This window comes from Castanea sativa, chromosome 8, assembly GCF_040712315.1.
Source record: "Castanea sativa cultivar Marrone di Chiusa Pesio chromosome 8, ASM4071231v1".
In the NCBI taxonomy this organism is placed as follows: Eukaryota; Viridiplantae; Streptophyta; class Magnoliopsida; order Fagales; family Fagaceae; genus Castanea; species Castanea sativa.
Genome location: NC_134020.1, coordinates 55,775,629 through 55,794,618, shown reverse-complemented (window position 1 = coordinate 55,794,618; position 18,990 = coordinate 55,775,629). Strand labels below are relative to the sequence as shown.

At 34.8% G+C, this 18,990-nt stretch overlaps 1 protein-coding gene and 1 pseudogene across 2 annotated transcripts; both read right to left on the bottom strand.

The window, feature by feature from the left end:
* Positions 1-394: 394 nt before the first annotated feature.
* LOC142607081 (uncharacterized) lies at positions 395-3,298 on the bottom strand (annotated as a pseudogene).
* Positions 3,299-9,092: 5,794 nt separating this feature from the next.
* On the bottom strand, positions 9,093-17,083 carry LOC142606882 (nuclear matrix constituent protein 1-like). Of its 2 annotated transcripts, none has more exons than XR_012839193.1 (8): positions 16,516-17,083; positions 15,640-15,849; positions 14,704-14,957; positions 14,258-14,528; positions 14,038-14,121; positions 11,217-13,282; positions 9,779-9,987; positions 9,093-9,667 (listed from the first exon to the last, which is right to left on the bottom strand). XR_012839193.1 is itself a non-coding variant. In XM_075778247.1 (8 exons), the coding sequence occupies exons 1-8, from the start codon at positions 16,789-16,791 to the stop codon at positions 9,434-9,436; spliced, it is 3,609 nt and encodes a 1,202-aa protein (XP_075634362.1). In that variant the 5' UTR covers positions 16,792-17,083; the 3' UTR covers positions 9,093-9,433. The 2 variants fall into 2 exon arrangements, 1 of the variants encoding a protein (XP_075634362.1); XM_075778247.1 differs by having other exon boundaries at positions 9,779-9,992.
* Between the last annotated feature and the right edge of the window lie 1,907 nt (positions 17,084-18,990).

The window sequence follows — 18,990 nt, the reverse complement described above, 5'->3', positions numbered from 1 at the left end:
TAAAATTATTAACGGGAAGATGTGTCATACAATCGAATATAAAAAGGGTTTCGTTCTTCTGTATACTAGTTTTTAAATAGTGTTCATAAAAAAAACTAGTTTTTAATAGTGTATTCTTTTCTTTTCTTTTCCCTAAATTTAGGCAGTTTATTCTATTTTGGCTAAGTTAATGTGGATTATGAAAATAAAGATAAATATATCATATGTCTTGTCATTTTTTGGTGTGATGGATCTTAATATGAATTATACATTATATAAATTAAAATTAGGAAAATACATAATGATTGAATTTAATTAAGAAGGTTTACAAGTGGCAAGTTTTTATTAATGAAACATAAACTGGTAAAGAAAATTTAAGTTGTCTACTTTAAGCATTGTAACTCCCTTCTTCCCCTTTTTCCTTTTCAGAATAATATATCAATTCACGATGCAATTCAAGTCATAAACATTAGTACTGTAGAAAAGAGATAGAAGACAGGACAAGAAGAAAGATGAAATTACTGTTACATACCTACATCTAAAGAGTAATCTTCTAGAGTCGAGAATTCTGTCAATTACGACACAACTATAGGAAACAATTTAAGACTAGACCTGTCAACATCTCTACAAGAGAAACCCACCAAATCCCAGCACTAATACCATAGCTTGTAAACCCCAATGAGGCCACAAACTGGGAATTTTGATTCATGTTCCCATTAGCCAACTTGGTTCTCAAGTCGGGTTCAAGCAATGTGACCTGTTGGCTGTTGCTGGCATGGTTTTACCCCATATGGAACATGGCTAGCTGACACTAACCCAACTGGGTAACAAAGGTTTGGGTTGTTCCAAGCCCCAAATCTCCTTCCCACTTTCCTATAAAAATCATCAGCAAAAGTAAGTTCTCCAGTCAGATTGTTCGCATTTAGGTAGAGTGCACTAACACAAGGTAGAGTAGCTAGCTTTGGAGACAGCTTTCCTGTGAGGTTATTGCCACTGAGATCCAAAAATCTCAATCTCTCTAATTTTGATATGGACTCAGGAATCTCCCCTGTCAACCCAATATTGGAGAGGTCCAAAATGACCAAGTTATGTAAGTTATGCCACTCTAGGCTCATTAGGTCTCCACCTATTGGGTTGTTAGATAAGACCAACTCTTCTAAGGAACTCATTCCTTGAAATGACTTGGTCAACCCTCCTGAAAATTTGTTGTTTCTAAGGTCCAAGAGGGTCAGATTCTTCAAGTTACTAATCTCACTTGGAAGCATCCCTTCCAATTGATTGTTGCTCAAGTCAAGCTTCAAAAGTGAGGTCAACCCTCCAAGAGTCAATGGCAAAGGCCCAGATAGTGTATTCCTACTTAAATCATATATTAGTAGCTCATTCAACCCACCAAAACTATCAGGAATCCAACCAACAAATCGGTTCCCAGCAAGAACTAGACGCTTCAAGTTGATCAAGTTGCCAATATTTGTTGGTATATTGCCAGTTAATCCATTTTCTAGTAGCACTAATGATTTGAGCTTCACGAGGGCACCAAAGCTGATAGGAATTTTTCCAATGAGACCAGGGTTTGATCTGAACTCTAATGATTCTAAGCTGCCACCAAGTTTGTCCCAGCTATTGGATGGAATGGCAATGGGATGCCTCTTGGGTGAAACAAAGCATTTGAAGAATAAAAGAGTTTTGAGGTGCTTAAGCTCAAACACTTGTGGTCTGAATTCCAAATTTTTGGCACAAACAAGAGAGTTGTCATGAATGGGCCCAATATTCAAGGTAGTAACATACCAAAGCCCATCAAACAAATCACAAGAAACCCCCTGTAGAAGAATGTAAGAAAATGTATCAAACAAAATTGTGAAGCCTGAGACTGCAATTACACATATCTAAAATATACCACATGAAAATTGACCTTACAGTTGAATGGTAATGGCTACGATGATTTAGTCATGATGGCTAATGAACTATTATCACCATTCACCATGTGCATGGTAATTGTTTTCTGTACGGGGCAGCAAAGAATGCATATGATTGTTGTGAAAAATAATTGGTTTCCCGAGCCTCAAAGTTTGTCATTTTGTGAAAAAAAATTCACTAAAATTTAGCCTTAGGATGTAAGTCTAAAACTAAAAGGCTTTAAACCTTACGATTCCATGTTCCATTTTAAGCTTTCGTTCTGAATGATGATAAGTTCTCACTCCTCAAAACAATGAGTTTGTAGGCTACAGACATGTCCCCCAACTAACGATAGTCAGATGGCAAATGATTGAAGTGTATCTGTGAAATCATTTTTAGAGTTTTCAAAATTCCATGTCTTATTTGCGAAAGCTTACTAATCATCCCAAAGTGCAAGTATATAATTGAAAAAAGAGTGCTGGTTATAATGATGATAACGATGACAACAATAATAATGATGGCCACCATGATGAGCTTTTTAGGTGTCTATATTGGGTTTTTTTTTTTTTTTTTACCAAAAGAAATCAATGATCACTCTGTAGTGTTTTCAATAAAGAATGGTGAATGTTATCCCATATTAGTTACACTTTAATGTCAAAGAAAATAATTTATTTTTATGACACAACAAGAATACCATTTTGATCAGTATCCTAAAGTACTAGTGGACAGAAAAATGTAGATAAACCTTTGAATGAACAGCTGAAGTGATCATAATAAATATTATATTCAAAGTATTATAAATACGGAGTATTATAAATTTAAAGGTTTATAAAGTGACATGATATAGTTAAGTCCATAGAATAGTACCTGTATAGGAGTCCAGCCACAAGGATCTGGATATAGAGCAGAGCCATTCCACCAATTACCCACAAAGCCCTGTACAGCAGAGTAAAGAGCTTCCTTTTCTGTTTTCTCCATTGGAGCTGCATCAATGTTTTCATGTCCACAGCACCATGCAACCAAACAGAAGATGAAGACAGCAAAAATAGCATTACTGATAGTAATGAAGCTCTTCATGGATACTTATGCAGAAGGAAGCAAGGGAAACCTTAAAGGAAGAAGCTTGGCTTCAATTTAAACGATCATTCTAGCAATTCTATAACAAGGGCCTTTCACGTTTTATCCATAGAAACAAAGTGGGATATTTTTGGAGTAATACAGTTCATGATGTGAAATATAGGATAAGAAATAGACCCAGAAGAACAATGTAACATAGAACTCAATAAGTCCAACTTATATGGGACCCTTTAGAATACTTCAGAAAACCCAGAAATAAATGATTGAGAAAGATCCAATCACATGTTGAAGGAAGAAAGTTAAAGAGGGAAAAGCAGAAGCAAAGTAAGAAATCTGAGGTATTTCTTCCTTTGTGTTAAAGGAAAAGCTAAGGAAGTTGTATATAGCAGAAGGGACCCAAGATCCAGCACAGTTTTCCAAGATCAAAGTAATAATGGTAATGACAATAATAAGATGCGACAGAGGTGTAATTGAAGGGCTTGATAGTGAAAGCGAAAGGTAAGGAAAGTAGGGTTGCTCTTAATACTGCTCTGTGCTTTGGACCCTTTATGATTCAGTTATCAGACATTAAAGTATTACTATTCATTAAAAGTATCATTATTAATGTAATAGGATCCTAGAGATATGGTTAAAGAGTAGTTGAAGAAATGGTTAAGGTTGTGGGGGGATTAGTTAGGGTAAAAGGACCTCTTTTTCTTTATCTTTTTTTCTGGCTTAGGGCTTGGAAGGTGTAGGGGAGGCCATTATACATTGTCCATGCAAAAGAGAGAGTGCATGTAAATGCATGCAAGACAAAATAGGGTTTTTATTTCTTGCTTGCTTGTTCTCTCTTTTTGGGCTTTTGGATGATTAACCGTTCTCTGAAACCGAGAAGAAAAGACAAGAGGGCAGTGAGGTTATGTTATGAAAGTGGGACAGTACAGCACTGCAGCAGTACACTGCTCTGCTCTGCTTGGCTGCAAAATGGGCATGGAGTTGGGCTGGCAGCTTGGCACTTGGCAGTGCAAAAGGGTTGATTCTTCTTTTCTTGTTTTTTCTGTTTTAAATTTATGGGACATAAATGATAGCAATAATTTCTTTTCTTTTACTTTCGGGTTTGAAATTTTAATAGGTTCACACCTGCCAAAACAGTGATGTGCTGTCTTATTGTAAATTTTAAAAAAATATATATTTTTTGAGTATTTGATGAGGAAGTATATAATACAATAAATTAGTACTAAATCGTTCATATAACAAATTAAATAATGAATATTATACGAGAAATTGGTATATATAACTTCCTTACTTAGGTATTTTCTTAAATGTTATACTCTAATTATGTCATCCATTTAGATTCTATCATGTGGTTATATTAACTAATGAAACTATACAATTGAAATGATTTTTTTTTTTAAATATAACAATTAATATTTATGCTATATTGGTCAATATAAGCATGTGACTGTTTTTAATTAGAGAAACGTATCACACCACACTTAAAGACTTATACTTAAACTTTTGCTCTAAAATTAAAATACATAACCTTTCAATCATTAGGTTGTTACATGAATTACTTTGTCTAACGGTTAAAAATGGTATTTTTATTTTCCTTTTTTTACTGTTGGCAGTCCACTGTTCTGTCTTCTTCTATGTAGGAAAATCAAAGCCTCTTATCTTACCTATGATTTTTAATGCACGTTTGCCTACTTAACATGGTCCCAAGGTAAATCAATTTTGAAGCTTAGATGGGACCAACAAGCTGAATAAGTTCAAATACATGAGTCACTCCTACAGTTTTTTTTGGTTGGACAAACGAATATAAACAACCTAAACCTATATATACCACCAAAGGCTAGAGGTACTGGTACTTGGTAGAGTGATTATGACCTGACCAAAGTTTCATTTTTACTCCAAACATGTTAAACATGTTAGGTTGCATGTGACTAACATCTATAAGTTCCAATTTTCCATGCCCTTTCTACCAAAAAAAAAAAAAAAAACTTTCCATGCCCTCAACATAGAAAACCCTTTCAGGAGAGTTATAACTTATAGAGGAGTGAGAAGAACCATAAAAAAAAAAAAGTTGAAAAGCAACTGGAAACGATTTTGGAGCTCTCAAAGTTTGGACTTTGTTTGGACCACGATGCATCAGTTGATAAGAATGCATAGAACACGCTGCACTTAATTTCCTTCACAGGCCTAGCATACGCTGACAAGTCATTTTCTACCTTACTTTTTTATTTTTGAGAGAGAGAGAGTAATGAAATAGTGCTTTCATACATAAACATTTAACTTGATTCTTTTGAATATTTTATTTTCCCAAACTTGTTTCTTTTCTAATATCAGTGTTTTATATTTTTTATCATTAAATCAGAATTTTTTATTTATTTAAATGCATTCTTCTGATCCTTTTGGTTGGGTGCAAAGGGATGAAAATGAAAGTTTTCTCTTATATGGTATGATGAAAATGAGGATGGATGGAGTTTTTCACTCAAGGCCCATCAAAAACCATCTTCCCAAGTCCCAAATTGGGAGGAAAAGTAGAGGAGAAAATGTTTGTTACATAGAATTTATTATTTTATTTATTTTAATTACAATTTTTTTTCTATTCTCTGTCAAATCAACTCAGTCCGTTGCTATAATTATTTACTCCCTGTTTCCGCATGCATAATAGTTTCTTAATATGTGGGGAAAACCACATCATGTATTTCTTTTTTTCTATAACCAACATCACATATTCACATATATATATTTCATTCTTATAAATGGATGTTTGTGTTATAGTTTAAGTTTAAGTCTTCCAAAAAAAACTCTACAAAAACACACCCACACGAGGGAAAAGTGAAATATTTTGTATTGGTCAACTTTTTTTATTATTTTTACATTTTCAATCTTATCACTTTGAAGAAATTATACAATCTCACTTTGTTATCCTCCCAACCAAACAAACTTTAATCTTTAATTCTCTGGTGTAGTTATCATTTAAAAAAAAAACCTTCAAAGTAGCTTGATCAATTTATGTTGCTAATTGCCACGAAAGTTGGAAATTTCAAGAAATGGAGTCAAATTTTTCACTGTATTAATAGGATCGAGTTAGTTGAACCCTTGGGGCAACCAGCCAATTTAAATTACACTGGGTTAAAATCCCTTAACCATTTGGGCTAAGAAGAAGGATTGAATTTTGTATTATAATTCTCTTCTTCTTTTTTTCTTTTTTTTAAACGGTGAAACTTGTATAACTAATAAGAAAGGAATAGATTGATTCAGTTAGTAAAATCTATTGATGTTATACTTATACTATACATTTAAAATCAAATATTTCATTCATAAAATTGACTTGGAAAGTGAGAGACAATCTCCTTTAACGTGACCCAAGAGATCGCCAAGAAATCCCTGCCCGTAAAAATATAGAAGGTTGACTGTTTGTATTTTTTCATTCATTTTGATCTGAGATAGAATTTCACTTTAACTTAATATAGAATTAAAATAAAATTTTTCTCCCAACTAGTTTACTCAATAAATTTTTTTCCCAAATTAGTTTATAGATAAGAGAAATTATTGTTCAAATTTGTTTAAACGGTGAACCCATAGGGCAACCAGCCAATTTAAATTACACTGGGTTAAAATCCCTTAACCATTTGGGCTAAGAAGAAGGATTGAATTTTGTATTATAATTCTCTTCTTCTTTTTTCTTTTTTCTTTTTTTTAAACGGTGAAACTTGTTACTGGTTGTTATTGTTGAGATAAAAAAGTAATCTTAGTATTATATTCAAATTTAAACCAATAACAATTAACCACCTGTGATTTGTTGTGAAAATGTTGTAAAAATGTTGTGGACGTAGTATCTCTCTTCGAGATAAACTTTTCAAATTTCTCATATATCTCTTTTTTGGGTGTGAATTTTGAATATTAAATTGTTGAATTTCATGTTCTTTATGTTTTTAACTTACATATTAAATTTCATTCATATTGAATATTACTTACTGTTCGATCAATAAACTTATTTTTTTATACACAATCTTAGAATATAAAAACTTGAAATTTTAACATTTTTTTATGATATAGAAATTGATCTTTGATCTTCTTGAAATTGTTAAGTTTGAAGGATATAATAATAACATGCAATTCAATGATTAAATTTTCAAAATTCATACTCAATATAAAGATATATAAGGAGTTTGAAGTTTGGAGAGAAACCTGTGTTCCCTAATATAAGTGTATATGTGTATGAAACTCTCTCTTGAAGACTTAAACTCACGTCCTTACCTGTTTCACCCCCACAAGAACTTGTACTTGTAAAGTGATCATCATGCTAAAAACGTGTGGCGGTCAAAAGTCAAAACTATTGGGTTTTACATGCGCGTGATGAGACTATCGTATTTTTCCTTTCTAAATTTAATGTTGTGGACATATCATTTCTCATTTAATAATAGCTTTATAAACTTTAAATTTAAGCAATCATTTCCGTAAATTATGGGATCAATCTCCTTAAATTTACGTTATACTTAACCTTAAAAGATAAATGTTTATCACATTATCATGTAATTAGTTTTCTTTTATTTTTTTCCAAAGATTACGTAAATGGCATACGAAAATTATGGTTAAATGTTATATGAAAGTCATCACAACTGATCACATAGCTTAGAGAATTAATTACTCAAATTTAAAGTCTGAGGCTCTGAGGAAATATGTCAAACAACGGTATAAATTGGACAATACAGTTTATTAAAAAAGAAAATTCTCGGTTTTTCCATAAATAAATAAGCTTATAAAGGAGAATAATACATTAAAAGTTTTAGGCCTTTGTCACATTATAATTCAAATGCTTCTACCAAATTTGCGCAGTGACACCCACAGAGACAAAATCTTCAACTTGGAACAATTAAGATGAAGGGAAAACACTGCGCAAATGTAGTGAAAGCTTCTGGATGCGTTCTGTTGCACCAAATTCTGTCACAAAAAGGTTCCAAACCCAAACGAAATAAAGAGGACACAGCTTCTGTCTATGTGTTCTGTTGCACCAAATTCTGTCACAAAAAGGTTCCAAACCCAAAAGAAATAAAGAGGACACAGCTTCTGTGCAGTGAATTAGTGCACTTGACACTTTGGGATATTGAAATATGTCCGAAACTAGACATGTGTCTGCATCTAAACGTGTCCAATGAAACTAATGCACTAGACACAAGCTCTTCTCAAATAATAATTAAAAAAAGGGCTACCCAACTTTCTCCAAGCGCATCACATCACGTATATGTAAACATATTTGGCTATTGATCCAACTAACCTAAATAGCCAACTTTGTTTCAACTATTTCAACAACAATTAAATTTGAGCAAGAATATCATATTTTAAAATAGATTTCTCAAATATATATTAGAAAAAATAATATATATAAAAAAACCCTTGTATTCAAATAATTAATGCAACACTTAAAATAATTAATATAACAAAATATGTATTTATCCTATTAGCAATTATTTTAATTACATAAAGTAAACACTACAATGTTGGTTCCTATATATTGCATGTTACTATTAGAAGTAGGGAAATCTAAACGATTAAGATTAACTTTAGTGAATTCACAAATATTTAATTTTTTATGACTTTTGTTTCAATTGTTTTCAAAGCAACTAAAATTGAGAAAAAGTGCTATATTCTAAATCAATTATTATTACTCCTAATAAAAATAGTCTTTTTAATCTAAAATCTTATAAAAATAATCATATAAATTCATTTAATATAAATAATTAATGCACAACTATAGATATTTAATTCTATAAAAATATACAATTATAAATATTTAATATATGCATTTACTTTATTGGCTAATTCAATAAATTAAATAAATAAATAATTTTAAAGAATATACTACGTGACAGAACTTCATACTATCCTTTTATATATTTTCTTCAAATAAAGAGAGATTTACCCCAATAAAGTTATACTTCATTGCTTGTAGTTATGCATATATGCCATACAGTACATACATAATTTTATTCAAATACATAGATATTTTGCCCCAATAGAACTATACATCAGTGCATGTAGTTGTGCATATATGCCATAACGCACATACATTATCATTTCAAAACAAAGGCAAAAAAAATAATAACAATAATACCCTCAGACCACTGATTTCAGCAAGGTGTAAAAAAGATTAGAAGACAAGGAAATCGGACCAGCAACTTAGGATAAAAAATGTGGAAGTTGCACCATTGATCAGGATACAAAGAAAATCAACTTGGGCATGCTGAAACTAGCAGCACATCATGCACCCCCCAGTGTCTGACAGCTAGAATAGAACCCTTTATGCTATCCTGCAATCTTTTCTATTCCCCAAAATTACACAAGACCAAAAGGAAAAAAGGGAAAACCACAAGATGCTTTTAAATCTAACTAAAGCTAGAATCCCTAAAGTTTACATGAATTCCACAATGTTGATACACAGAAGAGAGAGAGAGAAAGAGGAGTTCCTAAGAGTGAACTGAAGACACTATTGCAGTCATCATGTTGTGAAGAAAGTCCATATCTTCCTTCCTATTGAAGCTTCACCAGGATGCTCTGACTCATCATCATCATCATCATCATCAGAGTTATCCCCACCTTCATGTATTGTGCTCACATTCTCATCTTCATTGCCATATTCAGGGGTACCATTTACTTCCTCACTCAAATGGGCATTTTCAACCGATTTTGCCACATCGCCATCGTCATTATCAATGTCTGACGGTGTTTTAAACTGCATTATTACAACAAAAGAAGAAAGGAAATTATTACAACTATAGTTCAGGAAATAAAGCCAACGAATATCTCAGAAAACACGTGCACACCAAAAAGGGGAGAGTTTTACCCGAACAACTCTATCCTCAGAGATCTCCACACTTTTAAATGTTGTAACTTGTACAAATCCTGTATTTTGGCCATTCTTACCAGCAACGCCCGTTGATGGTGCAGAAACACCTTCAGGTGTTGGTACTACTTCCACTGCATCACCATCAGCGGCTTCTTTCCCCTTTGACTTTGTCAGGTCAGCCGAGGTGTGTGCTGCTGTGACTATCCCTGCACTGATTGACGTTTAGGCAATATTTTAGAACAACTGTGTTTTCTCCATTGGCACAACATTAATGGTCCATTTGGATTGAGGGGAAGAGAGGAGGAGTAGAGTAGAGTAAAGTAAATTTGGCCAAAAATTAGCCTATTTTCAGACAACTTTAGTCTACTCACCTCCACTTCCCCTCAATCCAAACGGGCCCAAAGTGAATACGACATATATTACACACATGATCAGGTTTTTGGCAGATGACTGATTTAAGCTTGGATTGTAAAGGTAAGTGTGACTAAAATTAGTTCCATATAAAGAAATATTCTGCTTGTTCTTTTATTCACTGACATTATAGTAACTATTTTGTTTGGCATGGCAAATCCTTCTTTGTCTTCTTTGTACTATATTACCTTTTCAAGTGTTATTATACAATAAATAAATAACAAAAAAATGCCCATGATCGTGTCCAAGAAATACCCCCAAAAGTGATAGATCAGCAGTTTTAATTTCAATAGTTCTAAAAGATAAAAACACTAATACACACCAATCCCATCCCAGAAACATTTAACCGTTAGAAAACAGAATTTGCTATTTAAGTTGCTAAACGACAAATGCAAGGCAGCCGTATTGATTGAGAAGTTCTTACATCAAGGGCAAGCAATCATCACTGACATTAAGAATTTTGTTTTTCCTTTTAAGCCACAGATCACACAAAACGGTTCAATTACTCGAAAATTGGCAATTTCCAGATAAAATTTAATTAAAGGAAATGTAAAGGGCACAGCCCTAGTACATGTGGAAAATACAAAAGATATGGAAAGAAACACAGATCCTATCCAACCAAGACATAATGCAGCCAAAAATGGCAATATATTTTCCGGAGATGTACTCAACCCATTCAACTTAAATATTAAACCTCCAATCACCAAACAGACATGGTCAGTTATCCCCAAAACTGTAAACCACCATCGGTTTGCTGATGTATCAGAGGTGGCTCGCCAGACTGAGTACAAAATAAAAACCTCAAAACATTAATATATATATAGCAAACAAACTTCTGAAAGCGGTTTGCTGACATATCTTTATTCCATTCTTTCAAATAAATACAATTAAACATATCCTCGACCTTACTTTTCCCAAAGCCAAAAGGTCAAAACAATAACTGCACACAAAATTGTGTCTAGAACTTCATGGTTATCAGCATTGCGCCACGCGAATCACCAACACAAAAAATTAAGAAACTTACGTCTTATGTCGTCTGAGATTGTATCGCTTCTCTCCTGGAGTTTGCATGACTGAAGTAGCTGTTTGACGCCTCTTCCTGCGTCCACCAGCTGTGACACTTTCAGAATGCTCTTCACTATTGCCATCATCCTGCTCACTCTCTGTTATCCTTGAGGTTTGTGCATGTTGCCTCTTCCTTGCATTGTTACCAGCAGATTTCTCAGCACGGCTGGAATCACCCTTGCTTTCTTCATTGATATGGTCAATAGCTTCAGTCTGGGCATTAGCATTCACTTCTGATCTTTCAAGAAAAACCTTTGCATCTGCAACAACAGCCTTGACAGAGCGCGTTCTATGCACTCCTGACTTGCGTTGCCTTGCAGGCTTGCGCCGACCACTCTTCAGTTCTGATTGCAGGGAATCTTCTGGAACTTCCTGTAACTTACTGTCCATGTAGCTATGATCATCAACTGATGGGGTACATGCATTATCCACCTCTCTGATGATGCTTTCAGATTGGAGCTGCTGCTGGACATCATAGGTGTCATTAGTCATGCCAAAAGACCGTGGCTCATCCTCAGAAATACCATGCCCACTAGCTCCTTTGTTGACCAGCATGGCTGACGATGGTGATGATTCTGTCAAAACGGGAGCAGAAACATTCTCAATCTTTTTACCTGGAGATAAGTTAAAAATCTTTGAGGTGCATTTGCGGAGCCATGTCATGTGGCCCCCAGAGTCTGAATATCCCAAATCAGATGCAACTGCATTGCCTTGAGGGCTATTCAAAAATTCATCAGCCAGCCTCGGTACAGGAATAACCTCCCTATGTTTTATTTCATTTTCAGGTAGTTGGAGATCCGAGAAAACGAACTCCCTCGTGATTTCCCCACAACTTTCGCAACCCTTGAACTTCTCAACAAATGCAAGGAAACGACTTCTTTCCTCAATAAACAGTTCCCGCTGCTTCTTGAGTTTACTGTTAAGACTGTTGAGTTCAACAATATCTTTATTCATTTCAAGTTGGTTCACTTCCAACTGCTTCTGGTTCAATTTAAATTCCTCCTTTTCCTTCTGTAATCTAAGCCTTTCAGACTTCACTTCTTGCCATTGCCTCTCAGCAACTTCATTCAAGTGCTTAACATTATTATGCTCTCTTTCTTTCTCCTCCTCAAATGCTCTTTCCCTGTCCTGTAAACACCTCTCCATTTCTTCACGTCTGTTCTGCAGATCAGTCTCAAGATCCCTTCTTTGCAATTCAAATTCTTGGAGCATTTGACTTTGCTCATTCTGTGCTTTCTCAGATAGAGCTAATTGTTCATGCTTCATTGAAGATGCAAATGATTCCTTCTCCTGTTGAAGAGCTCCCAACTCCCTCTTTATATGGTCCTGCATTGCATGTTTCTCTTTTTTCAGTCTTTCTTCTTCAGAGTGTTGCAATTTCTCCAATTTCTCTTTCTCTTCAACAATTTGTTTTAGCTCCCTACTTGTTTCTGTTCTTTTCTCATCCAACACTTCCCACTCTTTCTCAAACTTCTCCCTTTCTTGTTTCAAATCCTCACCTTCCTTCAAAAGCATCTCCTTCTGAAGTCTGTAATTTTCTATCTCCTGTTTCAATTGTGACTGCAAACGGAGGTGCTCCGACCTCTCTTTCTTAGTTATCCTCAGCTTCTCACTCTCTTCTTGAATTTGCAGCTTCTGCTGAGCATTTTCATCCCTTGCCTTCTCAATTTCATCTCTGAGATTTTGCAGACTCTCTTGATCAGCAAGTATTTGTTGCTTTTCTGCCTCCAACCTTTTCTCATTAGCTTTCACATCCTTTTCTATCTCTTTACAACTTTTCATCTTGGTTTCAATGTCCTTCTCTTTCTCACGCAGTCTCTCTTCCCTTTTATCCAACGCTTGACCTTGTTTGATCAACTTCTCTTTCTCATGGTTGATTTTAACCTTCCTCTGCTCCACCTCATCTAACTTGCTACTGTATTCCTCATTAAGGGATTTCCTTTTTTCTTCTAGTTCCAGCTCAAACTCCTGCATTTTAGTATCCAGGATAGCCCTTTGCTTGTCAAGAAGCATCTGAATCTCCACCTAAAACAAAACCCATTAACATGAAATGTCAGACAGCTGAATTAATCACACAACTATAATCCATTCAAGTCCTTCACAACATAAATGATCCCATATACATACACAGCAGGACCCTTCTTGATCAATAAGAACACAAGCGGAGCACACAAAGTTCCATACAAAACAAATATAGCTATCTATTCCTCCATATTGCCAATTGAAGCATACTATAAAATCACATCCAGATATGTCATCCTTATAAATGACATTATTAGTTTTTTTTTTTTGTTCAGTATTAGGTCATTTATAATCATCTGTATAAAAACTCAGGTGTCAGACATCAAACCTGCCATATCTAATGATATATAACATTGTAAGGCTCACACAATAAGAGTTCTCAATGATCTTATGGCTCTATCCCATTCAAGCATCCCAAGCACTAATCCATATGCACATACTATGGCATCTCTACACCATAATATGGTCCAAACTTCCAAGGTATTTAAGCTCAAAGGGACTCATCTGCCATCCCCCAAACGATCCGCTAGATTTGAGAGAGAGAGAGAGAGCGAGAGAGGCAAGTGCAGAAGTATTCATATTTACTAGACTTCAGAAGTACCGAAACTACTTAAACTATTCTGCAGAGGATAATACATTCCAAAAGATGTCCCGTCATATATAAAATAAATATAACACCAATTATAGGTCAATTTTCTTTTTCACTACACAGGACAGAAAAAAGAGGGGGTGGGGGAGAGGGGGTTATTGGAACTCACTCTTTCTCTAGAGTCAAGCTTTTCTTCCAACACAAGTAATTCCTTCTCCTTCATCTCAAGGGAGCTTCTCAGAGAGTCAGCTTTCTGCAATTAAATCAACAAAACAGAGGACATGTATGAAACCACTGAAGATTTTTTTTTTTGATAAGTAAAATAAAGAAGTAATAAAACACTGAGGAATTTAAATTATTAAAACAGTTCAAATGAACAAAAGACTCACTTTTTCCTTTAAAACTACGTCCGCCAGTCTTTTGTTGATATCATCTTCCTTCTCTTTCAACATTGTGCTTGATAAGTCAATCTTCTTTTGGGCCTCTTCAAGGCTCCTCTCTTTCCACTTAATAGTTGCTTCTATTTCACTTGCCTTCTCCTCTCTCTCATTAAGGATTTTCCTATTGTTACATAGCCTTTCCTCTCCTTCCTGCAGTTTCCTCTCCCACTCTCGTAAATCTTCTCTTTGTTTATAAAAAATTGCCTTATGTGCCTCTTGCCTAAGTGCAATAAGAACACATATAAGTTGAATGCAAAATACTAATTAAAGTGAGTCATAGGCTCCAAGAAAATAGGTGTTTGTGCTTGTGTGTGTGTGTGTGTGTGTGTGTGTGTGTATGATGCATATATATAGTCATTAACATAAAAATTTAAAATGATGTGCATAGAGCATACTCAGCAACTAAGGATAGGCGCTCCCTCTGGAGAATACTTTCACGAGCCTCCACCTCTTGCAATCTCATTTCCAATTCTGAACTCTTTCTGTTTACCTCAGCAAGCTTGGCTTCAGCAGCATGCAACTTTTCTTCTACCTCCAAAGATTTCTCTCCAATTCCAACAACCAAAGCATCTGCATTAGCTAACTTTGTCTCAGATGTAAGTTTGAGTTGGTGACGCTCTCCTTGAAGTTCACGTAGAATTTTTTCAAGCTGCATTGAAGAAAACATGACCCAGGTATCAATAACCAAAAGTCCAAAATAGTACACACTACACTCCACATCCAAACAAATAACCCAAAACAACTAGAGTTTTGAAAATAACAAAAATTGCTTTTTTAAACTAAAATCAGCATTCAATAGTAGCTACATCCAAATATTAATTTATTAAAAAGATGATACAAAATCAGGCTCGCAGCAACCAAAAAAAGAATTGAACTCTAGCATAAGCCCTGTGTAAACAAATTTAGTCTACCATGAGCATCAAAGAATGTAAAAGATCTCTGTTTTAGAGACTTATGAAGATGGCACATGTATAAATTTTAAGGATCCAACAATAAAATAATTAAAAAAAAATCCCGTAATATTCACAGCACAATTCTTCTAAACATTTGCAAACGACAATTAAAAATTTGCATAGCCAATCTTCTAAAAAGATGAAGATGAAATTACAACAAAAAAAAGCAAACCTATCTAAAAAAATACAAAGACATATCAATACACATGTGAATCACATATCAATGCACACATTATGCAGATTATATAGCCTTGGTACTCAAGCACACTTGTGCATATCAAGACCATAAATAGGAAGGTACATAATCATAAAGGACCAGGGTGGTGGGACAACTTTAAGACTTAAGGAAAGATAGAAAGTAGTAGCAATGTAGCATACATCAATCACACACTGCTTCTCAGCCCTCAATGCTCCTCTCAAATTCTCCTCTCTCTTTTCAACTTCAGAAAATGCAATTAAATGTGCTGACTGTTCACGTTTGAGGATCTCCTGAGTTTCCGCTAGCGCTTGTGTCAGTTCTTCGTACTTGGAAGTCCACTCTTTCTTCTCAATCAAGAGAAGCCCCATGTTATACTGGTAGTCATAAAGCTGCCCAAAAAAACAAAGATACCATGAAACAATTCCTTAAACACAACACAAGTCTTCATCAAAGAATGCCAAGTCTATCTCATACTATTCAAAAGAAACACAAGATCAAACAACATAAAAAAAAAATAAAGATTGCGGCGACGAAATTCAGCAATGCTAGGCACACAACAACAAATTTCAAAATCTTTTTTTAAAACTATTGGCGTGGAAATTGTGATCAGAAGCAACTTCACTATCACATGGGTCCCTAGCAACATTCCTTTCATTAACACCAATCACAGCATGTCACCTCAAAAGACTTATTGGATGAAATCTAGAACATAACTTTCACTTTCAAAATGGAACGAAATAGTTTGGAGAGGAAAACCCCAAAAGCATAACCAATCCAATAATACAATAAGAATTCAAAGTCACAGAACCTCACATACATACATACACCCTAAATTTCCCAATAATACACACACAAACAACCATCCATATAAAAAAAAATTGTAATGAAATTAAACCAAATACAAATTCGAACAATACCCATTACTGAGAACTTAACCCAATTGGAAATCCATTAAATATTAAACCAAACACGACCTATTAATCATAGTTCTTTAACAAAATTGAAACCCATTACATTACTAAAAATATTCAATGAGATTCAAATAAAAATTAAACCTCGTTTTCAAGCTTCGAGAGCTTGAGAAGAAGAGCCTCGCGGTCCTTTCTCTGCATAACCGCCTCGTCCAACAGCCCCGCCTCTCTGAACCTCTTCCAATCCTCCATATCTCCGCCGCCAATCTCCGCCGCCGCTGCCGCCTCACCGCTCAGAGAATCCAACGGCGGCGGAATATCAGCAAACGCCACCGCTTTACCCTTCCCCGTCGCCGCCGCCGCCGCCGAAGCACTCCTCGGCGCAATTGCCGTCACCGCCTTCCTCTGCGGCGTGAACATCGCCGAATGAATCTTCACGGCAACCGACCAAAAGAAAAAAATCGGAAACCCTAGATTGATACGATACTATAGCTTTTGCCAAAGAATGAATGAATGAAAGAAAAGAAAGAATTACAGATCGCGCTGTGAACCGGCCGAGATTTCGGAATGTATCGGATAAGAAACTGAAATAAAAGGTTTTGAAATTTTGATTTTTGAATTCAAACTTTTTTCTTTTTTTTTAAATGTTTATTTTTTATTTGTATTTGGGTTTTTGTTTGTGGGAGTGAGTGCAATGTGAAGAAGAAGGGTCGGGTTCTTTGTTTTTGTTGTGAGTAATGTGATTGCGACAGGTTCAGGTTGTACTATCTAAAACGGCGTCGGTTGTGCCGCGTGTACGTTATGTCATGCATGGGCTGGGTTTTGCAGGTTAAAAAAACAAAGCCCATATCTCTATGAAGAAAAGCACAAAAGCCCCTCAAGTCCAATTGAAACCATCCATGATCTCCATCTTCAAATCTTTTTAGGTTTCTAAAATACAAATTACTCAAAAAGTAGAAGAAAATAAGAGGTAGGAGGAGGAATATCCGAGACCTATGTTTTAAAAATCGGACCGAACTTTTTTTAAAAAAAAACCCTAAAACCAGTAAAAAAATTAAGAAAAATTGGAAATTGGAGGCAAGTTCGATTTTGCACTTAGTTTGATTTTTAAAACTGTGGGCAAGACTACAAGTGGAAGGATTAAAAAATAAAAACAAAACCCACGAACTTTTGTCATTTAAGAGCTATCTTTAAAATGCAAAACCTAACATTCAGTTGTTCAAGAAGTAAAAAGATTTTCTCTCCTAAATATTCTCTAAGTCAGCTTGTGTATATGGTCTTAATAGTGCTCAAAAGTGAAGAAATTCTAGTGTAAAGAGAACAATGATGTATGTGTATTATATCTAATTCTAAGACATAATAGTTTTGGTTTAAGCACCAAATCATTATCTCATTTTTTGGAATCTTGAGATTTAGAATATTGAGATGACTACACTAAAAAGGATGTTTAAATATAAAAACATATTCTTTTATGCATAATATTACATGTTAAAGGAGGCGGACCTAGGATTTCAAGCTAGGGGGCCAAAGTATAAGAAGAAAAAAAAATCCAAATAAGTATCTATATAGTACTAACAAATTATCCACCAAGACCAATACACAAAATCATTGTTTCTTAATATATTAAAATGTAATCATTTACTAACAAAAAAAAAATACAAAATAATATTGTTTCTTAAGAACATCAATTATTGCAAAATATATATATATATATATATATTTTTCACAAACCAAAATTTACTTTTGCTACTTTAATATAGCATTTGAAATGTCTTGTACAGTAGTGTTTTTGGTATATATTTACCATTTAGAACACCTAATGCTAGTACTCTAATACTGGGTTGACTGAGATTTTTTATTTTCTCAGATCTCTTATACAACCATCACAAACTTTACTAGTTGAACTAACTGGAATCCCCAATTAAAGATTGAACATGAGTTGTCAATTTACTTTTCATATTCTCTTCTTATTTTTTTAAACATCCAAGACAAATGGGGGAAATTTTATTTTCTTTTCCCCTTTACCCTTCTCTTTCTTTTCCCTCCAAACTTCCAAACTTATTGGCTAAGTTCCTTGTGGGGAGTAAAAGGACCCAAGCGGGCATTTGGACCTTTGGGCTCTAGCAAGGAGGGTCGATCTGTTATTGAGCTAAGAATTTGTTAATACTGTGAATCGGCCCATACGCCGAGGGTCCGAAGATACAACCGAGGGTGAGTTTCTCCTCGGACAGACCCAAGAGAACTCGGAGATTCACTACGAAGGTCAAGGCAGAATTCTGAAAAGACTGTTGGTTAAAAGGGGAAAACCCTGAACCTTCTAGATACACCGGTGTTAGAAAAATATCAAGAACAAAGCCTGCCACCTCCACATTAAAGACTCTGCACCTACCTCCCTAGTTGCATTAATGGGGAAGTGACCCCTGAACAGTAGAGCTGAAACTTCTGGTCACTATTCAAAGGCACTAAGAGAAGAAATATCTAGAGGGGAGGGGGTTTGAGCAACACGTGGATAAAGTATCAGGAAAAGAAGTATTTAAGGGGGTGAAGGCCAAAGAAAAGGGGCAGTCTGTAACCAAGAAAGAAATTAAGAATTGTAATCTTTAAGAAAGAAAGAGAAAT

Bases quoted from the DNA above. Each gene is read 5' to 3' on its own strand.
- LOC142606882 (XM_075778247.1), bottom strand. From the start codon at position 16,791: ATGTTCACGCCGCAGAGGAAGGCGGTGACGGCAATTGCGCCGAGGAGT. The intron at 14,122-14,257 runs GTGAGTCTTTTG...ATTTAATTGCAG, and splicing joins ACGTAGTTTTAAAGGAAAAA to AAAGCTGACTCTCTGAGAAG. The intron at 9,668-9,778 runs GTAAAACTCTCC...GTAATAATGCAG, and splicing joins CTGAGGATAGAGTTGTTCGG to TTTAAAACACCGTCAGACAT.